Source organism: Pyxicephalus adspersus, chromosome 2 (genome assembly GCF_032062135.1).
Source record: "Pyxicephalus adspersus chromosome 2, UCB_Pads_2.0, whole genome shotgun sequence".
Taxonomy (NCBI): Eukaryota; Metazoa; Chordata; class Amphibia; order Anura; family Pyxicephalidae; genus Pyxicephalus; species Pyxicephalus adspersus.
In genome coordinates, this window is record NC_092859.1 from 122,168,847 (window position 1) to 122,194,921 (window position 26,075).

General features: G+C 36.8%; 1 protein-coding gene across 1 annotated transcript in view; it reads left to right on the forward strand.

The window, feature by feature from the left end:
• Positions 1 to 26,075, forward strand: part of LOC140322528 (SH2 domain-containing adapter protein F-like) — a 54,233-nt gene that overhangs the window by 7,072 nt on the left and 21,086 nt on the right. The window contains exons 2-3 of the mRNA XM_072399085.1: positions 11,959 to 12,130; positions 13,099 to 13,218. Of these exons, the coding sequence (XP_072255186.1) occupies positions 11,959 to 12,130; positions 13,099 to 13,218 (292 nt within the window). The remainder of the gene's footprint in view (positions 1 to 11,958; positions 12,131 to 13,098; positions 13,219 to 26,075) is intronic.

The following is a 26,075-nucleotide window of genomic DNA, read 5'->3' on the forward strand; positions in this document are numbered from 1 at the left end:
TATTTGACAGAATGACCACCAACAACGATAACTGGGTGGATTTTCAGGTGTCCATTAACTGTGGCAACTTGGGTTTATTGGTCATACTTTTATCTATTACGTAAATTGGGGTTTGGTCCTTATATCTGTACTTGGATATCTTTTCCATATTCTTTCCTGAAGACCTTAATAAAAAGCTTGTGATTTAAGTTGGCTTCCTTTCCAATCAGACAATGCTGCCCGCTTTCCCCATTACTTTTTGTCCTGGCTTTATCAATGCAAATGATAAAATCACTGCAATCGACTTGGCTGGTTCTCTGCAGAACCTTAACTTTTTTACAACCAAATCTTATTCATGTAATGCCTTGGCTGTAAAGTTAACTGGGCTGATATAGGTGTTGACCTAACGCATGACGCCTGAGCTCCAATTTGGGCAACAGCCAAAACCTGATTACTTATTAACTTGACTGTAAAAAACATATTCTAACTCCCACCTAGTAGCCACCAATCCTCCATCCTATTTTTGAGGATGTGCATTAGAGCAGTCAGAATGCAAAAAGCCAAATGTTTCCATTTCGATACAGCTAACCCAGACCTACCAAACTTCAGACTGCAGGCACAATCCATCAATTGGAGTGCATTTTAAATTCAGATATAGAGACTTTAAATATGAAGTTGATAATGAGCCTCCATACATTAAAGAAATCTTGCAGAGCTCAGTATACCGTAAATTACCCAGGAAGGTTTTCATAGAGCAAATTAAAATGCTTCCTACGATTTAAAAGTCAAGCTATCACTTTGGAATCTGTAGTGTGGTGCCTAGCAAGTGTGATATTTCCAACTCTTTTCAACAGCATAATATAGATAATTAACTTCCCTTTACTGTGACAGTCTGCATTTACAGTTCCGCAGAACTATCCATACAGAAAATGTATTTTACACAGTGCCTTGCTTCCAAATAAAGATTCTCTGCACAGTTATTACTGCCCACATCTCTGAAATTTCATCTCTATATAAATGTGCAATTCACTGTCAGTCCTCAAACTAAAAAAAATATTAATAGACTTTTAGATCAAGTAATGCAGTGCATTTACTTAATTCAAAGTCTGTTTTCCATTCTAAATTTGTGGTAATAATAGGTATAGCAAAGACTTGCTTGACTGCAGTTTCCAGTGGATAGCTTTAGACCTAACCCAGACCTGTATAGCCTTTATCTTATTTATTGGTGTTTTAATTAATACATAGTAGATTTTCAGAGTGGAACTTACCTGACACTTTCTGCTAGTACCGAACTTCTACACTGATGATTGCAGTGAAAAAATACATTCAAACAAGCAGAGTATAACAACCAGTGAGGTGCCAGCTTTCGTTCTACATTCATCCAAGATTTCAAGACAGAATGTGTTTAGTGCTACAGATTTTTTTTTTAATATATTTCCTAAAATGGATACTTGAAGACTAATCTAAGAACATGTTCTTGGGTATGGATGACAGGTAGTCATTGATGCCTGTATATACCTGTAGTAGCTATTTTGCCCCAGTGCTTACCTTTTGATCAGGTAAAGCTTTAACATTTTCTTATGGTGCCTATGTTTGGCATTCTCCCATCCCACATTCAGCATCATGCAAAAGTATTCTTCCTCTTGGTGTTTGTACTAGTTTGTTGCAATACAACCCAGAATGAAAATGTAATTTAAGGATCTAGTATACTCCCCCAACACATGGAAGTAGGTGCTCCAGAATTCTACTTTTTGTCCATCCAGTGTGATGTTGTGTGGTGGAATCATGGTGAAAGCATCAAGCCTTGGATATGTGTTTAATTTGCAGGACAGGACAATTGGACAGCTCCGAATGGCTCTAAATGCAGGCAATTCTAGAAAAAAAACTGTTTGTCTGTCAGATACTTGAGACTGGGACGAAGTTTCACCTTCCAGCAAGCCAATGACCCTAAACTTACTGCTAAAGCTACATTGGAGTAGTTTAAAAAGAGATGGAAACAAATTTTTTCTATGGCCAAGTCAAAGCCCAGACTTTTGATTAGCAGATAATCTGTTGCATGACTTGCTGCACACCAACACAACCAATCTAAAGTTTTGCCTTGAGAAATGTGCGAAAGTCCCAGTGGCAAGATAAGTGTTGTGTAAATCAAACTGCATATTAATTTATTTTCAGGTTTTAATGCAAGACGGGACAAATACTATAGGGTTGTATACTTTTGCAAGGCACAGTCTTTCTCTTGGCTAGTCATCACATCAAAGTAATAAGCAAACAGGATTGTTGGAACATCACAGTTGTCCTGTTGGCCAGTGAGGCAGCACAAAAATCAGGAGCCAGCAGGAAAGTGGGGGCTTAGTGTCATGCTCCAGCAATACCTGAAGCCCCTCCTGATTAGAACACCTAGTATTCGGGCAAAGCAAAGGATACAGAATCCTCTGGGGGACTACATTTCATGCCTGTCAGTAACTTCCTTCTTAAGGTGACCATGTCTCTTTACTATATGTTACCTTCAAGTGCAACAAACCTGCCTATTCCCCACTCCACTCAGAGCCATTTCTAAGCATATGCTTGAGGCACAGTGGTAGCAAGGCCACCATTAAAATGGCCATTTGGAGTGCTCACATCTGGAGAGATGTTGTGGATGTCAATATTCATGTAGCAGAGGGTACATCGAGAGGGACTGTTTCTGGCAGGATGTACATCTGGAGGGACACTAGGGATGTTGGTTTTTATGTAGCATGGCATGTAACATTCAGTGAAGAGGAAGAACATTTCATGTACTTGAGTTGAGTCATTAAGCTGTAAGATGTGGGAAGCCAGTGGATGTCGTTTTTTTAGCTTTTTCATCCACATGTAGAATACATTATTTTAGATAAACCTAAACAGACAAAACAAATATGCTTTCGTCTTGGGTGTCAAAAGAGTAGGCTAGGTTGCCCATAACTAATCGCTAATCCTAACTACAGATAGATGCACTTTTACTGTTAGATTTCCTGCACAATTTCTATAAGCATTTCTCCTACACAGATGTGTATTAATACGTTTGAATTAAGATTTTTCTTAGATGATGGCAACTTCTTGATAAGCATTGCTTGACACCATGCCCAATTTACATTGAATTATTCTAGATCATTTGGTTGAGGACAGCCTTTTATAGTTTGGTGTGTGTGTTAGGGGAAGCCAAGACCCCTCTACGTTTGTGCAACACTTATTACTGTGGTGTAATGCTTCACAAATCTTAACAATAAATATATAATTAAATGTTTTGTTTTTTTATTGTGTAAATTTAATGTACAGCATTTAAACTAAAAAATTTTGTTAATCCTTCAAATACTGAAGGATATTTTATTGCCAAGAAACCATCAGCAAAATATGTGCACTGCTTGTGAGCAGTGTAATTTGTTCCTACAGAATTAGTAATTAGTAAAATGCTGAGTGTATGCTATAAGATATATTCAGCATTACTGGAATAGTGAGTTCTGTAATAAAACACGAACCATTATCCTTTCTATGTCACATATAATGATGTATGCTGTAACCCCTACCACCACTTTGATATTAACTTCAGCTTGTTTATGCTGTCATTTAAGTGGTTGTTATTATAGGTTGATGATATTTGCACTATCAAAATGACTTTTTACGTTCGGCTGAAACCCAAACATAAAATGTGCAAGGCCTTTAGGCAAGCAAACAATGAATATTGCAGTACAAGCAGTGAATATTTTCTTATCTGCAGATCTCATGTTCTGGGACTTATTCCGTGTCTGAGGTCTATTACACAGCCTGATTAGCCAATTAGGGGGAATCTTCCATTTTGCTTAATTCATGAACCATAAATCCTTCATGATTTCCATAATGAAAACGGGGAACTCTGAGGATTAAGTGTTCAAACAAATGAAACATTGTGCAGAATAGCCTTTCTTCTCAAAATGCCAGCATTTTACAATCAAAGACATGCAGCATTTCTTTGCATACTAGAATCCTTATATATGCTATGTCCTCCTTTTGTATTGCTGCATAACACCTTTTTAAAAGAAGAACACTTCTATATCTTTGTCTGATATTATCAGCTATTTACACAATGCACCAGGATTTTAGATACCTTTGATCTGTATGTTACATAAACCCATTATGTCCTATTTGCCTTTCTCATCAATATTTCTTTAAAAATTATATTTCAGAGCTGGGGTTCAGAGAAGTATTTTTTTCCTAGGGGTATCCTTCCCAATATTAGGCAGTAACATTATTGTGGTGTTTTATGTGTTCAGTCCAGCATGGAATAGAATATACCCTGGTATAAAATAATAAAAGTCAGTTGTGCATGAGGTGTTCGTAAGTCTCAATCCATCACAAATCTCAAAAAAACAATATTTCCTCATATCAGTGGGTGGAACAATAAAAATCATAACTTTAGGAGTGAAAATCAAATTTTGCATAATTTTTTATTCCACATTACATACTGCTGTTTAGGCTTTTAGCAGAACTTTAGTTATGATGGTGGTGTAATCCCTGTCCAGAACATCAAGACTGTAAGAGGACCAGGTTATCTATATCTGATCTTCACTATTTGTGTAGGGACTTGGCAGGGGGTTCTTAAGGGCAGCGCTGCCACAAACAACCACAAGATAATGGGAACCCGCTATAGTCTTAAGCAACTGGCTTTGCATTGTTGCTATCATCATCCTTTTGATTGTTACCATTACAACTTGTGCAAAAAATTTTACAGTGTTCTCATACCTCATCATATTAACAGTGTTCTGTACCTCATCCCTACTCACAATACAAATGAATTCAGACGCCACGCACATCTCAGATATCGGTAACCTAGTGTGTGTACGTAGCCTAACACAAAAAAAAAAAACAGGTGATTTGGTGACTAGTAAGAGTAAATTTGGCATTCATTACAATTTTTGTTTGAGAATAAATTACTATGTATTTATGACATATGTTTTGTTTTTCAGTGCCATTGTGCCAAAAAATAGAACTAAGGATATATAAACATTTTCATACATATAGTGAGGTGTCAAAATGAATTGCAGAAACATTCAACTTACTTTATTGTCTACATTTTCTGCTCTGTTAATTGCAGTATATTTCAGTGGTGATCATATTTGTATGATTATGTATTGGATCTAATCTGTCACATTGGTTTCTCTGGAGATATGCGACACGCAGGTTTTCTTACAGTGCCCAAAGGAAGCTCATAGGATAGTAATGACAACATTGCTTGATTCTGATACATTTCTACATACACTCTTTCTATGTGATATGCCTATATTAAGATATTTTATCACTTTTCCAAAATATGCTTTTTATACACAGGAAAGAGAGTTCAACACTGCCATCTGCTGTAATTTCTTGTATCATTGGCAAAATTATTCCAAAATTTCCAATCAAATGTTTGTTGAAGTGGTAAAGAACAGCTAATTTGTGTGTGTTTCTCTTTGCTTTTGTTGTTTGCGGTCAGGGCAAAGAGTTTGCATGTGCCCAAACTAAGGGCAATACGAGGCTCGTACATATCATTAACAAAAAGTAAAAGAGATTTTGAAAACAAACCAGATGTGAAGGCTTAAAGATCCAAATACAAATTTATTTCTTCTCAAGGACCATTGCAGATCACAAAAATGATACCAACTCATTAAAGTTGCAAAAATTGATGATTTGCTCCTTACAGGATATGCTGCTGATGATAGCAGAAAGTCCATCAAAACTCATCATCCTGCCCCAGTGTTGAGCTGTTTACCTAAGTTTAGATGTCCTTAGACCTCATCCTCCATATAGAGGGATATACATAGGGGGGTGCATATATATGGAGGGATGACCAAGATAACAGGGCCTTTGGTTGTGTTGAAGTAGAAAGTAAAGATTTTCTATATTTGCAGCCTGCCATCAGTCCGAGCAGCAATAAATGGAAGGATTCTCAGGACTTGGGTGTTTCAATCATTATACCAGCTGCTGCTGCAATATCCAGATCATGTCTCTCCTCAAAAACGGATTTTCAAAGAAAAATGGTCAGAGCCACAGTACATTTTAAAAGCATAAAATTTATTTTTTGTGGTTGTGGTCTTTCAGTAAATAAATGTTTTGATTTTATACATAAGTGTGGCTTGCTTTGGAAGAAATTATTTGTAGCCTGCCAATTTATTATAGTCATTTTTTTAAAAAAAAGGTGCCAAGACTGAAGTGGTAGCTGTTAAATAAAATGAAAGAAGGTCTCCCACCGATGGAAGTAACTAATCACCATGCTCCAAACCAATTGAGCACAATAACTTGTAACTGGTAACTGCCACTTCTATTATTGGGCCTGATTTTTGAAGTTTTATAGGCTCTTAAAGGCTAGATTAGATAGACTATCATGGGAGAACCTGCCAGGTAATTTCAGGTTAGCTGGACCACCCAGGTTCTCCCATGATAGACTTATCTTCTCCAGTCTCGGGAGAGTTTTATAAATTTACCCCCGTTATGTCTTTGATGCAAGGCTGAGGTGTCATTTCCAGAGTATATTGCTCCTTCTCTCCACAAAGCCAATACTATTTGGCACTAGTGGTGTTCCAGAAGTTGCCAATGGGAGGTTGTATCCAAAGTCAAGCTACTTTTGGGACAACTTCAATTTTTTCTTAGGATTGACTCTAAAAGCCTTAGTTACTGCTGTAATACACAGCAGGACCCTACTGTAATTTTAAAGTGTATTGGAAAATGCTTTAGGGCAGTGGCAAAGGGGAAGAGGGAATGAAACCTGCTACATTCACCCCACACTTAGGTTAGGTTTTTTGAGAGAATGTTATACACCCAACTGTTTAAATAAGGCATGGTTTTAGATCTTTAGGAGCTTCCACCATTTCTCTTTTTTAATGTCACTGCCTAATGTTTTGGGGTTGTGTAAAAGCGGTTTCAGGTAATAAGGTAATAAGCCAATGCTTTGTTAATGCTGCCCTGGTATTGTAGTGCTCAGTATATCTTTCTTATTCATCTCATGTCCTTTTGCCTACAAAAAGTAAGTGCTCTGTTTGCATTTGATGGTTTAGTTAAATTATGTAAACACACTTTCGGCAGGTGAAAAGGTGAAAATCAAGAATTTGTTTAAAACATTTTTTATACGCAGTGCACTTTTTAAATTAGAGCATACACCCGTGGGATGAAAAAATATAGAGGATACTTGCCTCTACTTTGGATTCCATAAGGCAAAGTGATTTCTTTTGTGTGTTTGTCATTGAGAATCCTGGGAATATTAAGAAATCCAAATCCAAATCTCACAAGCAGATGCTTCAGCACAGTGTTGGCGGCATCTTCTTGGCAAGATTTGCAGTACTCTAACTCTGCTGATCTCAATGTAAGAAGCATTACTCTGGCCTAGGGAAACTGGAAAACGGAAAGTATATTATCTAGCTCCCCCCCCCCCCCCCCCCGTTTTTTTTTTCTTTTTTTTTTTTTTTTACAGTACACGTCAATGTACTGAACAAATTACTACAAGGTGTAGTGAGCATGACGTATGAGAAGGCTCTGCGCTCCTGNNNNTTTTCTTTTTTTTTTTTTTTTTATGAGACGCTTCTAAAGAGGACCTTTTATTTTAGCTGTCTAGTGTGTTGTCTACCTGTTTTACTAATAATAATAAATATAAGTAATATTTAAATAAAAAATAGTAATAAATATACATCACTAAAATACTGCCTATTGTATAACAAATTGGCTAATTAATCGTCATACACTGAGTTTTGTGTGGTTTTGCAACACAGAGAGTCATACGTTGCAGATTTCCTCTTTTTCCCCAGTTATAAGATGCATTTCTTCAAGTATGCAGTGTTTCATAGAGTAACTAATGCTAAAAAAAATTAAAATGCTAATGCAGCACTTAACCTGTATTAACTCTGTAGCTGCTGCTAACATGGGAAACAAGTTGAAGAGGTAGTGAAATATGCTGTGAGACTGCATTAGGAAGCATCAATATCTCCGTATCCAGAGGGAGCAAACAGACAGAAATACCGATGTGAAGGCCCGTTAAGCAGTAATGTATTCTTGATCTGATCTGTGTACACCATAGTCCCAAGCCCCCTCCGGCCCTTTTCTATTGATTTTTGTCATCCGGTGTCACCATTGCAATGATAGTCTTTTTGTTCCCCATCAACATTTCAGGATGCATTAAAGATTTTACTTCAAGATAACAGCATTTATGGGCTAAGATACTGTATCAAAATTTGGCACCAGAAGAATCTATTTACTGGCTCTTCTTTGTACATCTTTTATTTTACTCTGCTGTGTATTTATTTGGTCATTTAGATCTATTCTATCTCTAGCTTGTTGTGAACCCTGTCTTTCAGATTGGCTATAGAAAAGCAAATATCTAACAGAGTATTAGGAGTGTTTGGTACATTTACCTGTCTTCACAGTTCCAGATATCCAGGACCTGCTCAGATCTTCTCCCTGATTTTCCCAGCATATGGATGTCATAAATGCTTCGGAAAAGCTGAAAAATTCCATGGCATGTAGACATTTATGGATGTGCTTCCTTCCATCTTCTAGTTATCTCAGTCTAACTGTCCAACTATTTCCTGATCATTTTCAGGTGTTTGAATCCGTTATATAGTTTGCGTAGGTTTGTGCACATAATTTTTTGCAAGGTGGATTCACTCTCTAACTAGATTGATCGTAATTGGTGGAATTCTCAGTACAACAAGACAACTGAGAAGGGATGAGATATCTCTCGGTGTTATTCAGTCTTTTCAGTGCAGTTGATAAACTGCATTGCTTTGTGCATCCTAGAGATAACACTGACCAATGGATGTTAATAAACTGGAGGATAAAAATGTTTGCTATTTTTGGAGCTTAGAATTAGCATCGGACACCATCACACCTTCCACATTTAGCAGAGGGAACGTTCATTAATCACAAATAGACAGCAATGTTTTCAAGACCACTGCTGTCTGAGAAGGGTTCCTCAATGACCTTCATTTGTCATACTTACACTTTGAGACTAACACATTTCTCAGTCCTGATTATAGAAGGTGTGCTGATGTCCATTTGCTGCTTCCAGGGACTTGGTGGCAGCAACCACTGTTATTAAAGTCTACAGCTGTAGAAAGTACCTAATCTGATTTTTTTATTTTTGGTGCAGAGTCCTTTTGCAATGCATCTTTTTTTAGTTAATAAATAGATACACATCAAATCTGTTTACCCACACATTGAAAAGATAAAATGTTAAACATAACCCCTATTTTAAAGAGATTAAATAAAGTGTATTTTGTCAGATAGGTCTTTTAACCCCCCTAAATTGACCATAAACGGTAGTAATGACATATGGCTATGGAAGGGACATTAGATTGTGAGCCCCTTTGAGGGACAGTAATTTGATAGCTCAATATAAATACGAGATGATGATAGTTCTTAAAAACAGAATATAGGAAGAGGAATGGGCTGATTAATCTTGAACCTAATGATGCCTGCCAAGCACCAAAACCAGGGTGTAGGAACATTGGGGCATTTTTAATGCTGTGATTTGGGAGGCATTTTTCAGCAGATCAGAAAAGGAGTATCTTTGCACTCTCACAACCAATGTAAGCAGGTACTTGTTTACTATGACCACTAATATACGAGGGTCTTTCTTCCCCCGATCACCGGTGTAAAGGGTTCCTCCTTCCCCTGACCACCAATGTAAGAGGTTCCTTCTCTTTCTGGCCACCATTTTATTACGGTTCTTCCTCCACTAGTCGTCAGTGTTAAGGGCACCACAATTTTCAGTGTCTGCACTCTTGAGACCATATCCCTGGCTTGTATAATTACATTTTTAATACTGGGAATAATAGAGGTAAACCACTTATTAGGCAGTCCTCTATTATATAACAATTGCAAAGTAAATGGTCATGGCTCTTAATAGGGCTAAGTTCTTATTTGAGTTATTTAATGATGATACATAAACCCAGCATAGCTAACACTTTAATGTGCTGGCCAGTAAACTCAAACTCTAAATAGAAGTGGGGTTTGAAGTGTGGCATATGGAAGTTGGCTGATAAGGGGTTCAGATGTACCATTACTAGCCTAGTGGTCCCAATTCCCATATAGATCATAAAGTTAATTTTTATGGATCAAGACCCAAATGTAATAGGAATTTCCTATTCAAATGACCTGTTATTATTAGAGCATGGAACTATGAATGCAGAGATCATTAATATTTTTTTCTATTGCAGACATTATCATTTTTTTTATTTTTACGCCTGGAAAATAGAAGAGTTGCCCCTGCAATAAATACCTGCTAGGGAGAATCAGCCCCTTTGTTTTGCAGTTAGTGAAAGTATCCCCAGATGGACACAAAAAAGGAATTTAACCATTTCCTACTCTAACCAAAGCACTACACCAAGCTAAAGATATGCTTTCAGTGTTGGACAGAGAAGAATGGTGCAATTTTTTTGTCAGTTGCAAATTTATTTTAAGACACCTGTAAATCATATCGCTTCCACTCACTCTTCAATGAAAATGCATCTGCTTAATGCTCACACTGCTTCCTCTCTCCCATGTTTCCTCGTGTATCAGCATCCACCTCTCAGTTTTTGTTCTCTTGTTCCTGGATATTACCACTTACAAATAAATTAAATGAAACCTGTTATAAGAAATATATTAAATAAACCAGTTATAAAGGAAATACCAAGACTGTCATTACTGAACTTCTGAAAGCATTAGTTGCCTGGTGTTTATTGTGCGGCCAATGTTTTTAGTTCTCTCTGAGTATCTGATGCAGAACCTTTGGGCCATTCAGGAGTTTTTTGTGTGCTGCATGCTTTTCATTTAAGTGGAATTTAAACCAGCAGGTCATCTTAACAACCAGAAACTAGTGCTTTAAAAAAAAAAAGTGGCTGTTAAGTTCAAACTAATTTTTATATGTAAAGCATCTTAAGATGGAACTCCAGTGAATATAACATTTTTCATTTTCCCTACCCCCCCCCCTACACACATATCTACCATATGGTACAGCAGAGCTGCTGGTTCTGCATTGTACGGGATGACGTCAGAGCTAAATCACATCACAGCTTCCAAAAAGGCTTCAGAAATAGTCTTATGAAGTGTCAAAATTTTGCAGGAGGGAGGAATAAATTATGGTCATCTCCCTATTTGTCATCCCCTTGAAACAAGCATTATGGGTTCCCTGGAGTTCAGGTTTATTAAATATTAAATCAATGTGAATGCACAGAGTGCACAGACCTAGAAAAGTGAATTCTCATGCATACAAAGTCAATAATTAATCTTCATCATATTCATTACTACATTTATGCCAATCACAGCGAATAGGTTACCCTATTGAAATGGAACTTAAGTCTAACATGAAATAGGTATATACCCTATATGTATACAAGGATGGCTGTGACAAGGTACGTTGGGTGTGAAACAGTGTGAATGAGTTGTCCATAATCTCCTTTTTGGAACGTGTGGTTACTTTACTATAAATTTTTTCCTCTGGAGTTTTTAGATTTATCTGCATTGAAACTGCGGCCCAGTCCCAGTGACGCTTGCAGATGACTGCTCTTTTCTTCCGTCTAGACAGATAATTTAAACTACAGGGTCTCTGGGTTTATATTGTGCATGTCTGGAGCCACTGTCTGTTCAGCTTTTTACAAGGAATAAAAGTATCTTCAGAGAACTTTGCATATAAAGCTTGTTTCTGGCAAAGGTCGCCCTTTTAAGTGGATCTGACTGTTCTATAATCAAATTTAGTGTCCCTACTCAAAGTGGTTTTTCCATGGGTTGGGCATCCTGCAGCCAGTTATCTGTCACTTAATTTTCTAGGATATATTCATTTACAGTGCACAATTTTTCTACACACTTTTAGACATAAAGCAAAGCATTTAGAACAAAAGCATAGCATAGGAAGAAAACTTTAAATAGGTGAGATGACACAAGTACAGCCCCCCCCCCCCCTTTAACTATTCTAAGTTAATTGTTCTTTTTTGTTCTGTGGTCAGTAGAATTACAGTTTATAGTTTTTCTCTTTTTCTTCAGCCCAGTTTGATGGTGCTGATAAAACAGGCATGTCATCATCCAAAGAGGACAGACTCAGACACACGAACAGACACTCAGCTGGGAGTTTAAAGGCAACCAAGAATCCAAGTGTAGAACACACCAACTCAGTGGGAGAAAGGATAGATCCTTCCTTGCCATTAGAGAGTCAATTGTAAGTATCATTATTATTGTTCCTGGGGCACAAAAAACTTATTACACTACACTTTTTTTTAAGCCATTGGCGATAGATGAGACAATTACAATTTTAATTCATTTCTAATCGAATTTCTTACTTAGTCAAAATTAGTTATTTACATTTTCCTAAATCTATAGACTGGTATTGAATTACCATGTTCCCTGGAATATCTACAGTTTGGTATCCTAGAGCTAAGCGGCTTTGGAATTTATTGACACTTTTTTTTTTTATTTCACCAATTTTGTAGGAACACCATAAGAGAACACCAACTTGCCAAATACTTACACGCAGATCTTTTTTTAGCTCTTAAGGTTAGAAGAGCACCTCAGATACACTACAGAAGTTTTTTTACAGTTTCTGTTATGGGAAATTCTATATCCAATTTTCACACATATTACCCATGTGTTTTTTGGGTTATTCCATACATGCTTTAGGGATATATAATTGTCATCTTCCCGTAGTTCAAGGCTAATGACGGATATACCGCTTCCTCCAACAATCCATGAAGTTGGTCAGCCAAATGCCACTTCCTTCCGTACATATTCGAAAGGATAAGTAGAAGTGGGAAGATCCCAACTGGATCCTTATGGTCATTGGTGGTCCATCTGCTGCTAGAACTTCAAAAGCCCATAGTGCTATACCACCACTTCCCTAGTATGTCTGCTTTACTTTATGTACATTGCAGAGTTCATGTAAGGGGTTTTACATTAATATTGCACTTATACGTGCAATTTCAAAGTATGATGTTCTGTTTGTGTATGGTATATATGTATATGTGTGTGTGTGTGTATGTGTATATATATATATATATATATATATATATATATATATACACATATATATAAATATATACACACAATAGTAGCAGACCCTCTCCCTTGCATTCTTGCATAAGACAACCATTTTGTTCTTTTGTTTTCTTTAATAATCTGATGCCCTCACAGCTGGTACCACGGTGCAATCAGCCGCACAGATGCAGAGAGTCTCCTGAGGCTTTGTAAAGAAGCAAGCTACCTGGTGCGAAACAGCGAGACCGGCAAGATTGACTTTTCCTTATCACTGAAGTAGGTGTCTTGCCTTTCATTTAGAAACCAGCAACATTTAAAGTGGACTTTTTCCTACAGACATTTAAACCTTGTGTTGGTTTTTCAGCAGTCTAGATTAAGTTTCAGTCGAGGTTCACTCAAAGTTTAGCAAAAGGAATACACAATTCTTGTTTACGGTTAATATATCTTTATTTAGTTGTATGCAGATGTGGATGGGTCAGTCTTGTTGGAAAATAATTGGACAATTCTCTTTGTAAATGCTAGGGGAATCCTCATTGAGTATGACAAAGCAAAAAAAAAAAAAAATAGAAACACACACCTATGTATATATTACATGTGATTTTATATTTAAAGTATGCTGTAATGATTTAATTCCCCCTCCCCCCTTACATACTCAAGCATTTTCCATTTTAACGGGAAATCTGTGCTTTTGTATACACTGTTCAATGTCTTTCTGTTCTATTAACTCTATGTCTACCACTAGCTGCAATCTGATTCTGTTCTGCTCTGAAAAAGTGTCTATGCTCCCTTTCTGTGTGAGGATCATTCCAGGAATATTTTGTACATTTATTTTCTGTATGAATGTTAGGTTATTCACATTTGACATATTTTACATTTTGTCTAAATGTCTAGCTATGCCGATTAAATGGTTATTTATGTCACGGAGCTCCAAAATTAAGAGGACATCTCCTCAAACTGCTGAGAGCTTTCATTAGTTTTGTTCTCTGCTTGACATAGCTTAATAGAAGCTTGCTACCCTTCAGGGCAGTGTAAATTACCATTGTCCATTAAAAATAGCACTTTTAAATTGGATGGCTAGCAAATGGACAAAACAGTCTAACAATAAAAGCCAGCAGTCTTGCCCAGTAATGTAAAGCCAGTAATGCATGCACAAATGTAATTTACTCTGTCTAACCACTGAAGATTTTTTTAGTGGAACAGGAGCTTAATTTCGCTTTATGAATTTATATGTTAAACACTATCATGTGATTCAGTAAAATTAGGATGTGTGCTAAGCTGTATTAGGAACAACATAATACCCTTATAATACTTGGGCCATGAATTAGGATTCCCTGACTCTTGCCCATAACTGGCTCAGCTTCCTCTGTCATGTGATTATTTTATTAAAACCAATAGTTTAAATGTTGTGCTGGAGGCATCATGCAGTATGTGCAGACCACCAAATAGAAAAAGGAAAGATGAGATGTTTCCCAAACCACAAATAACCCTTTCTTAATTTTTCCCTCATCTCCAAAGCTCTTGTAGTGAGTTTACACAAAGGTCCAGATATGGCTAGGTAGGAAATGGTTATCACCATTTTTACATTTTGAGAATGTTATACTTTGTAATCTGGAACCCTGTGAACTGGTAAGATTTAATATTCTTGCAACCATAAAATGCAAACACCCTGACATGCCTACATACATTAAAATATTTTCTTGGAATACATATATATATATATATATATATATATATAAAAGATTTGTGCATTGCATTTGCTAATATACAACATATATTCTGCATTTCATATTACTAAAATCTCCGCTAAAAGTAAATTGCAAAGGTAACTCGTGTAGCATACATGTGACATGGCTTTCTATAGATTAATAGATACAAGGGCATTTAAGTCAAAGGACCATGTCTGAGAACTGTTATAGCTAAAAATCTTGCCTTGGCTGTCAGTGCTTGTAAGATAGTTTCTAAATTGTCTCTCTGATCTTATAACACCTTGATGCTCTACATCCCCCATCAATTTTCTTTTCTCATATGCCCTAAAGCATATTAGCTTCCAATAACCTTCCTGCAGTCTTAGGTGATATTTTGTCCTTGAGAGAAGAGATTTTGTGTACGCCACAATTACATTTTTTACTGATCCCTTTTATTCTGGCAATATATTAAATTACCTTGTCTGATATTAAAATACTTGTCTACTACATTTTAGAAAATGGCCAAAGGAACAATGCCATACAACCTGTTGCACATTGCTTTATCTTTTTCCTAAATATTTTGAGCATAGCTAGCAGAGTTAATATTCAAGTAAACATAAAAAGAATGGTGAATGTGTAACAGACGGAGACAAGTAAAGTTCAATTATTTGTATCTAAATAATATTATCCTTAAAATATTACTATAACAGTTTTAAGGTTTGGGATAGGAAACATTTTTAAACATTCCTTTACTGGCCTTTAAATATAGAATATTGCATCCTTTAGGCTACTACTGATCATTCCATTCTTCTCTCACTTCGTTGCTATGTTTTTTGGTCCTATCTTTAATCACAGACCCACATCTCATTTGTACCCCTGGCATTTCCATAGAATTGCTGATAAATCTGAGAATGTTTTCAGGCTTATCTAGTTTATTTTTTTGAGGTGTTTAAGATCAAATAGGAAAATTCACCAATCCTGTCCAGTTATTGCTCAACTGGGAATAAAAAATGTTCTCAAAAGCAAGACATTTAAAGTGGCATAGGACAGCTGTCATTGACTGTTCCTCGCATATATTTAGGGTGAAAGCAGGAAGCACTTGCCAACTGTTAAACTGTTTGATCCCACTAAAATTTTGTATGGCTAGTTTTAGGTTTATGGATAGTTTGAGGATTAATAATAATAATTATGATATAAATGTGCACTTGGGATCTAGATGAAAAGATCCCTGTGGTATTGAAAATTGAACCAGAGGAACAAGGTTCCTTTCTGGATACTCTAGTAAAGATGGAGTCCTTAGCCAAAGATGGGGACAATGCACAACTATGTTTATGATAAGAAATCTAGATCTGACAACCTAGATTACACAGATCGAGTGCTTTAAAAGCAAATGAGCCTTAATTACATAGGTCATGAATGGGTCACAATTGTGACCAGGCCCCTTGTTCCAGAAAGCCCATAGAGGCCCTCCTTATGACTCGGTAGTGCTCAGATTATTCCTCACTTCAATCAGCTCCTGGAAGTTTGGAGCTTTTAGTTGCTTCCCAACACAGATGTTAGGGGCAAGGAGGAAGAACTGACTTCGCTCTAGACTATATATAGCAACGCAGGCAAGAGAACAGTGCCAGACCAATATTTCCTCACTTGTAAACTACCTTCTGTACCTTCCCCAGCAAGATCTTATTGTAGCTTTATCTTCAGCCAGAACAACACAAGCAGCTAAAAAGTGGCATTGACAACATTTCCAACACAACATAGCTCAGTGATCCCCAACCTTTTGGAGCTCACGGACCACTAAATCTACAGACTCCAGACCGCACTTGCACGGGAGCCGCGTGTCACCGTATGCCAGAAACTGCCCATTCTCCCATCGCAGGTTCAGATCAGAGACACAACCTGCCCACCACTCTGAGCCTGCGATGCATCCCCCTAGCAGCGTCTTTCTTCTGACACCTCGGGGGGGGGGGGGGGGGGTGCACCAGCCAAAGCCACAGACCACTGCTGGTCTCTCTGCTCTCACAGTTTTACCATAGAATTTCAGGGTCAGGGGAGTGCTTCTAAACATCAAAAATGCTTATTCGAATGCAGAAAAATGTTCCAAGCTGCAGCAAAACTTTATAATAGAATCACCCATAATCTTATGTCATTATATGTAATCTACAATTTACTAGACACTATTGTATCCCTATTATATAGCTGTTTAAATAATTGTAACAATTAAAGATTTTTCACATGCAAAATTTAGATTTAGAGGTCTGAAAATGATATGTATGCCATATTTTTGAATAAAACCCCTGTCTCACTGAACGTTATTAAAGCGTACCTAAATTCTGAAATTTCACTTTACATAAAAGGGTGGACAACCCAACTGTTATTTAAAGTAAAAATAAAAAAAAGTGTAGAACCACCCCCTAATTAGGCAATCAAGAATGAATTGGAGCGCAAAGCCTTCTGGGATACCTACGTCACGCATCCCGGGAGGCTCTTAGGTGCTTCTTCTGCGCATGCCCGAGATTGGCATGTTCTTACTCTATCATCATTACTACACACGTTCTTTGTCCGGAGATTAGACTTTAAATATTAAGTGACGCCTACATTGACAAAGTGTTTCACAATTTTGAAAAACTCCCCTCTTACTCTTCTTTTTAGCAAATACTTTATAGGATATATTATGAATGCAAAATTTGCTTCTAGAAAATGTTCACAATATTGTTGTGCCAATAAGATGCCAATACAAATTGTAATTTGTATTGGCATCCATTGGCCTTAGCTTCTATAAGACCAGATTATACAGCAAGCTTTAATTTTGGCAAATGTTTCAGCTAGCCTATGCTAATTGTGATCTGCGATTGTGTTGACCATTATATTAGGCAGTGTTTGACGGTTTCTCCAGAGTTTGCTAGGGGCTCATTTAGCAAAGAGCAATTTGTGACTCTCGGGTCAATTTACCAAACGCCATTGATCCTTTTGGCTGTCTATAAGGGTGACATTCTTCCCAGTGGCCAGCAATGTAAGAGGAATTCATCCTAATGGCCACCACACTAACATACTGTAAGCTGTAGATATACTAATTATAGTAAAGGTTCCCTGATGGCCTGAAAGTTATTTCAAGGGGTTCCCCATGTCAAAAAGGTTGAGAAACATTGATCTAGACAAATAAACTTATTCATACAAATTTACAAGAAAGTGAGATGGATCACATGAAAAATACTGACCTTTTGCCAAAGATTGTCATACAATTCACCAAATTTTCAAGGTCGGAATCTTTAAGGGGAAAGTACAAATGAAGTTTTGCACACTAGTCCCAATAAATTCCAATATAAAAACAAGTTTTAGAATAAAATGTCCTTTTGTAATTGTAATCAACTGCTGAGGTCCAGTATGCTTTATATGTTTCTTGAACTATATGGCTTGTTTATTTCACCATTTTTTCCAATTCTTTGCAAGTCTTCAAAGTGAATCCATGAAATTTTTGTTGAACAAATATGAAAAAAGTGAATAGATGGAGACCAGATGACCTTTAATATGTGCAGTCACTTTGTAAATATTCATTTACTTTTTAAAATCTAATAATGCAAATAAGGGAGTCATTCTCTACCAAGGAAGAACAGCAAAACAAATCCTGATTCTAGATTGTTAGTTCACATAGGAAGAAACTTTACAGTGATCATAGATTCACGCACCAGCCTTCAGGTACAAACATTAAAAATTAATGGGGCAAAATAATTGAAACTCCTTGGGAAAAGATTGTAATAACAATTATAAATATTGATTACTGGCACACTTCAAAGAAGGTCATCAGGTGTGCCGTGGTAAATATATTTTCTGTTTAGCAGTATAAGTTTTTAATGTGCTAAATAAATGTGTAAAATATATGGAAATTACATTAGAACTTGATTCAATTGTTACATATTTCTATGTTATAATTTCTCCTTAGAATAATACATATCATAGTGAGTACTAGCAAATATGGGCAAAAGCATTCTAAGTAGTAAGCACTCTTCTCTTCAGGTAGGGTTGGGGGGATTTGGCTACCATTAGCGACACACTGTCACGCTTGGGTAGATAGGGCCACCAGGGGGCGTTATGGCATGCACGGAGGTGGTTTGAGCCCTAAAAAAGGGATAAGGTGCAGAGAATAAGCAGTAACCAGGGCTTCTCCAGAGCCTCTGATGGTGAGAATGTTGTGCTGCTGGTTACTGCCAGGTTGCGATCCTTGGGCACATCAGGGTGGGCAGGATGAAACATGGTACCAAATCACAAAGCTGAGGTCAGGTTACAAGCTAGGGGTTAAATACCAGGGATCCACAAGACAGACACTAGTGACACGGGCCACTGCGGACACAGGGAACACACGGGACATTGGAAGCAACAGGAGGCACAGGTGACTCGAGAATATTCACAGACTGAGAGAAACACTGAAACTGCACAGGGAAGTTGCTTGGGAACCAACAGACTGGACAACAAGGATTTAACATAGGAGCTGGACAGAAACAATGAATCAACAGGTGTACAGGAAATAGTTCAACAGAACTAGGGGCTCGGCACCAGTGGAGACACGTTGCATAATCACTGAGTGCAGTGTGTGAGCTAGCTAAATAGCCAGGGAAGAATATGAGGTTATTTACTGATTGGCCAACAGATTGAGCGAAACTGATAAAGTCTTGAAACAGAGGCACGCCCAGAGTCAGAACTGCCTGCATGCGTACGAGAGAGACGCCTGCAGTTAGTGAAAGTGTGACACACATTATACTTTTCACATGGGGTTTATACGTTTTCTTTTATTATTACACTCCCAACTCCTCTCACATCTTTCCACAATCCAAAAACATGCAGTCAGTTGTCTTCTGATCAAATTATCCTGTCCCGTGTATATCCTGCAGTGTGAATGGTGGGTGTGATATATCAGCTCTGTATTCATAGCCATACTACAATACAAATGAGGAGCTGCATGGTGTCCATGAAAGAACAAATTATTTGTGAAGATATCTCTTTTCAGAATATAAAGATCTAGGTTTTTATAATATATAGAAAGAAGCTAAGAATGAAGAAATAACGAAAAAAGCCGGATGGCCAGAATTTACACATTATACCATTACCCAGCTTAATTATCGTTTTCTGAATGATTAGTTTGTGGAGGGTTTACTCAAACACAAATTCTCATATTTTAATTACTGAATATTTATTTTCGTACAAATACAATACCTTGTAAGTTTCTCCCATAAAAGTTTTTCATGCACCATGCATCTGCAAGTTTGGATTTTATATCAATAATTCCCCCCATAGTCAAGTTGATCACCAGGACCAATAGGGCATAAGTGCCCCCCAATCATGGTGACATACTCACTTTATTAAAGACTAAAGAAAAACACTTTGGCTATACAAACTGCAAACTGTACATGGCCAATACTACTCTTCTTCACACACACATCATTTTACTTTACACCTGCATGGTGTGACTTGTTTTTAAACCCCATTAAAATGGAAGGTATGTTGTCTGCAGTATAAAGTGTTCTTGCTGTCCATTTAAAGCAGGAAAACTATTTTTGTGCCAAGTCTAGATGGGCCATCTTGGAAACAACCAGGAACTCCATTGCTTAATGCTTATATCCCATGCTATGGGCTGTAAAGCTGCATTGCAGTTTGTGCCATGAATTAAAGTCATGAATGTTCTCAAATGACCATCTCCAGCTAAATCTAGTTTTAATTTATTTTTGCATGCACTGTAGAAGGGATAGCAATTGTATTACATCCTATTTCTCTGACACCATCCAATAGGTCAGGAAGCTACAGGAAATCTCTAGAGAAAACAGAACACCTTGCCATTCTCTACTCTGTTTAGCAAAAATACCATTTTGGCTGGAGTAAGGTTTTAAAATAATCTGTAGAGGATTTACATATGTGGATATTATTGGTACTCTTTTGACATAATGTGGCTAGTATTGCTGATTTATATGAGATTTCATTTATAGTAGGCATCCTCTTATTACGGATACTATATGCTTCAAATTCAAGACACTGGCTTGTGATATAAATCTGTCTGAAACAGATATGGAAATGTATCTGAAAATGCAATATTATGAACATAAAATCAGTAGTATGAGGTAATGAAACCCCACTGGTGAATGTAAATGAATAAAACATAGAACTGATCGTAAGCCAGAAAAAAAAAACGTATAAAATGTATATTAAAATGATCAATGTGAAAGAAATTCAAAAAAGAATAATTGTATACACTAAAGCTGCAATAATTACAAGGGAGAGCTTAGTAAATAAAGGAAATCGTGTTTACTGAAAGATCAGAAAAAGAAAAAAAAAAAAGTAATTTCACATAATAGAGCTGTTAGTAAGATTTACAAAATCTGGTGTGCAGCTTATTGTGACCACTTTGCATTAAATCTGCTCTGAAGTGAAACTCAAATTAAATATTTTTTCTTTGGATAGTTGGAAAAGGTCAGAACCTCTATCCGCTTTCTTTTTCTTTTTTTTTTTTTTTTTTCTTTCCTACTCTATTAAATGTTTTCATGTTTTTAAAAAGTTATAACCTACCTAAACATACAGGAAGTCAACTGTTGGTTGGACCATATCACTTTCTACCTCTCCACTTAACCTTTATTCCACTTTCCACCAACATTGTAAATAAATAAATTCTGCTTTTGTTCCTTATCTATACTAGTACTTAACAAATAATTCACAAAGTTGTTGTGTGTGAGGTATCTTTTAGGTGTTGGGGAGGTGGGAAAGTTCCAAGGTGCATGTTGGCAAATTTAGTGATGACTTATTTGATACCATGGAAGGAAAATATTATAGAAGGAAAATGGCACTTGATGTGATGCATAGATTAGTGGAAACTTTTAATAGTACAAATACTGAGTAATATACTGACACATATACAAAGACAGATGGTGCACAACAGTGGCAGGATTATGGTTAAGAAGAATTAAGAAGAATGTAGGTAAAGGTCTTAGTTTGTGTGGTGTTTAGTTGTCTACAAGCATCTAAAAAGAAAAAAAAAACAGATTTTTGGACTTTGTTGAGAAGTAATCTCTATACTCTCAAAGCCGAATATACAGTTTGGGAGAGAATGTTTACTTGATCACTGACATTTAACTTTTAGGAAATATAAAGCACAATGATCACACTGCTGATTTGGGATATTTGGGTTTGTTTTACAGCTGTCATGAACAGGTATTCCTGTCCTGAAAGCTTGTTCGAGCATCCTGAATGCTAGGAAGTTTTTATCAAGCATTTATTATTGTTATTATTATTTATTATTACACAGTATTTATATAGCACTATCATATTATGCAGCGCTGTACAAAGTCGATAGCCATGTCACTAGCTGTCCCGAAAAGGAGCTCACAATCTAATGTCCCTATCATAGTCATATGTCAATAATGTAGTCTAAGGTCAATTTTTGAGGGGAAGCCAACCTTACTGAATGTTTTTGGGATGTGGGAGGAAACCGACGCAGTCACGGGGAGAACGTGCAAACTCCATGCAGATAGTGTCCTGGCCAAGATTCAAACCTGGGACCTAGTGCTGCAAAGGCAAGAGTGCTACCTCTGAACCACCATGCTGCCATAGCATGTTCCTAGATATTAAACCCAACTGCCTCTCTGTTATTCAGGGGTGAAAAAACTGATGCCGCAAAATGAAGATTTTTAGAAAACATGGAAAAAGAAAGTAAATAAGAGTTCTTAGCATAGACCAAACTAACCCCTTCCTTTCCTTGCTACAACTATCCCTAGTCCCCCTGAGGTCAAAGGTTCATTTATTTTTCTGTATTCTTAAAAACTATAATGTACCTCCAACAGCCCAAGGCAGTGGTTGTGAACTTGACAATTATAGAGTGTGGCACCAAACACTACCAGAGCAAATATTATTTATGTATTGAGGTGCATTGCCTTAGGTCACTAATGGTGTCAGTGTCTGCAATATTGACCCACAGTGGCAGTATTAGACCTCACCCTCCCATATTGGTGGTCAGTGTTGGTACCCCAGCTGTTAAGTAGAAGTGCTATTTAAATCTCCCCAATGATGGTGACCAGCAGTGGTTTTTAAACCCCTCTCTTCAGCACTGGCAGGTTTTGGACCCAGCTGAGGGTACCATAGGCCACATGTTGGGCACCAGAAGCTTAATGTGTATTTTTGTGTAGAATACATGACAAACATGCACAGTTGAATAGTTCATATACACACACGTACAGTTGCATAGATGGAGACATGTCCATTGAATTCATTTTACAAAATTAAAAAAAAAAAAATAATAAAATGTGGGGGGCCACTTTTTCAATTAGCAAATATTGTATGTTACATATTTTGTGGTTATAATTTATGTAATATAAATATATATATATATTTATATATCATAATATATATGTAATATGCCCACAATGGCACAAAATACTTTTACTAATAGAAATTATGTCACAAAAGAAAAACATTATAACTTTGAGAAGAGTGTCTAACATTTATTGATGGTTAAACTGAAAGGCCAAATTGGGGCACACCTGGAGCCAAGCCTCTGAATATTCTATGTATCTCTCGAATGGTGCAGCATTAAACACGAAAAAATGCAGTTATGCCGTCCTCAAAAATAAGATATTTTACATCCCGCCCGCATGTGTCTAAATGTCTCTTAATATCGGCCTTCTGTAATCGCCTGCATAGCAGCACGCTGGAAAATTTGTTCTGCTCCATAAGTGGATCCGGTAATCATCTTGGTAATACTGTTAAAGTGTATCATGCCAGCCAGCAGGGCATACAGCATGTCCTGGTAATGCACAAAGCAATAGGCAAAAAAAGACCCGGAAATGCAGTTAAATTAGCAGGTCAGAAGTTATTGTATGACATGCACAATTATGTACACCAATTTACTCATACATACGTACATGCTCCTACCCATATTTTATGGTTGTATATCTACACAAAGGAAGATGAAGCTTATATTTTATATATGCGTATCTTTGTTTCTTCAGTATTGTTTCGAGGCGGTGTTGATTTCTGCAGCTTTTGTATTTTGTGTTCAGGATTGGGAGGTAGGGTTTTTCATTTAGTAAACTTGGAAATATTTTATATCCAGACAAGCCCCAGCTGGTACAAGCTTAAAGAAAGTCCTTTTCTTGTCTCATTAGGAGGAATATAGTGCACTTGAGCTTTAAGGATAAAGAAGTGCCTTCTGATGGAACAGTTACTGAAGCAGAATAGTTCAGGTACTACATTTTGTGGAATTTTTCAAAAATGTAAGGTTTATACTCAAACCTGTATGTCCTTTATATTCCCATTTATCTTCGACACAAGCTTGTAAATGCATTCATGTGAAAAGGTAAAGATATCCCATGGTAAATGTTGAAAATCAAATAACACTTTTGTCACTTAAATGACAATTACATTGACATGGTGTATTCATTCTCATAATCTGAATGTAAGGTCAGATACATATAATCAGAAATGGGTGAATAGGTGTTCCAGATTACATGCCATTGCTTACCACCACCTAATGTTTATGTACCTCTTAGATATTAAGGCAGGGTCCTCTCTCTCTTTTTATTTTGCAAACCAATATTAGGAAAATACCAAGTTAAATGTGATCATTTTGTAATACCCCAGAATATGGATGGATAATGATGGATAGGCTATCCTACAAATTACTAAACTTACATTACATACAGAGTTTTCTCCCTTCCAATGAATATACAGTATTTAGAAGAATTGGTATTAGAAAACGCACCCAATTATTGCAGGGTTGCTCTTTGTATAGTTGATATATTGCACTTGGTGATTATCTTCTGTAATAGTATGCAGGTTTATTATCTAATGTTATATTTATGAGTTGCTTTACTAAACAGAAATGAAGTAGTATATTCTGATTTTGTAGTTGCTTCCCTTTAAATGGTTCTTAGAAATTACCTTGTGTTTTGTTCTGAGAGAGAAATGGTCCCTTTCAGCCCTTGCCAGATAAATTATATATGATTACAATATGACTTTCAGGAACAAACATTGGCGCAAACAATATATACCACTAAAGACTTTAGATGGAAGAGCTGCTCTTCTGCATGATAAAATACCATAAAAGCTTTTCATTATCATTAACTAGCAAATGGCAATGAAAAGGCTGACATTTGCTGTAAGAACTGCAATAGATGTAGGAAGCTTGTTCTCTAGGAAAATGTGTTGGAAACCAGTGCCAAGCTGGAGCACACCTGTAGCCAAGTCCTTGGAATATAATGTTTATCTCTCGGAGTTTGCGGCAATAAAGATGAAAGCTAAACTCCAGGCAGATGCGGAACGCCTCATTTAATGCTGGTATGGGGTCATTATAAAAATCTATGAGATAATTCACATGCAGCTGGTATAGGTGCCTAATTCCCTTTTAACGGTCTGATTTTTATTATTTACACCAGCACAGTGTGGGGAAGATGCAGCACAATAAGTAATTCCATCTCTTCTAAAGTGCTAGAGGTTTTGGCTTCATCAGTGTGCCGTCACAGGCTGGGATGTGTCCTACACATGGGTAGTATGGTGATTTTATCATTGTGCAGTCATAGACGGGGGTGGACCTTATATATGACCCCCATCGCTCAAATACAGTACTGGGCTGGCTGATTCCTGGAATCTTCCAGGCCTTTATGTGTCAATGGCAGGAATTGAACTGAATTGAAATTAAATATTGAAGTGAACGTCTGATTCCCTGTTTTAGAAATAGTGCCCTAAGTGTTCCTATTTTACAGAAAAAAAGTAATCTGCCAGATATGACTATGTGGTGTGGCAGAATTGTATAATTCCCAGAACTGGATGGACACTAATACAAATCCTTTGGCAGGTAACCATTCCCTCATGTACCATTCTGTGAACTTAGCTGTTTGCCAGGGGTTCCACTTTAACCTTGTACCAGAATTGTCACTGGTTGGAAAATGTGAAATATAAGCAGGGCATTTCAAGATGTAAGTACAGGTAGTCCCTGGGTTACATACGAGATAGGGACTGTAGGTTTGTTCTTAAGTTGAATTTGTATGCAAGTCAGAACAGGTACATTATTTTATTAAATGCAATTAGCACCAATGTTTGTCTCAGCATAATATTATTAAATTATCATTTTAAGAAACATTTTAATCATTCTTAAAATAAATAAAATAAAATTAAATGAATAAATAAATTAAATACTAACTTTATTTTACCATATGCCTGAAAATTCCCGCTCTTCTGCACATTAGACTTATATTGCTCATATGATTTGGGATTTGGCATGGCTTGTTTTATACATTGTCATTCACTGATCAGCAAACCCTTATTTAATACATCAACATATTAGTGTGGTGTCAGTTACTGTATAAAATCCTCACTGTGAGTTAATCGCAAACAAAGCAAAAAAAAATCTGTGTCGGATGTCCTTAACTCGGGGACTACCTGTACTTGTAGGTTTTGGTACCAGGCAAGCTGTAATTA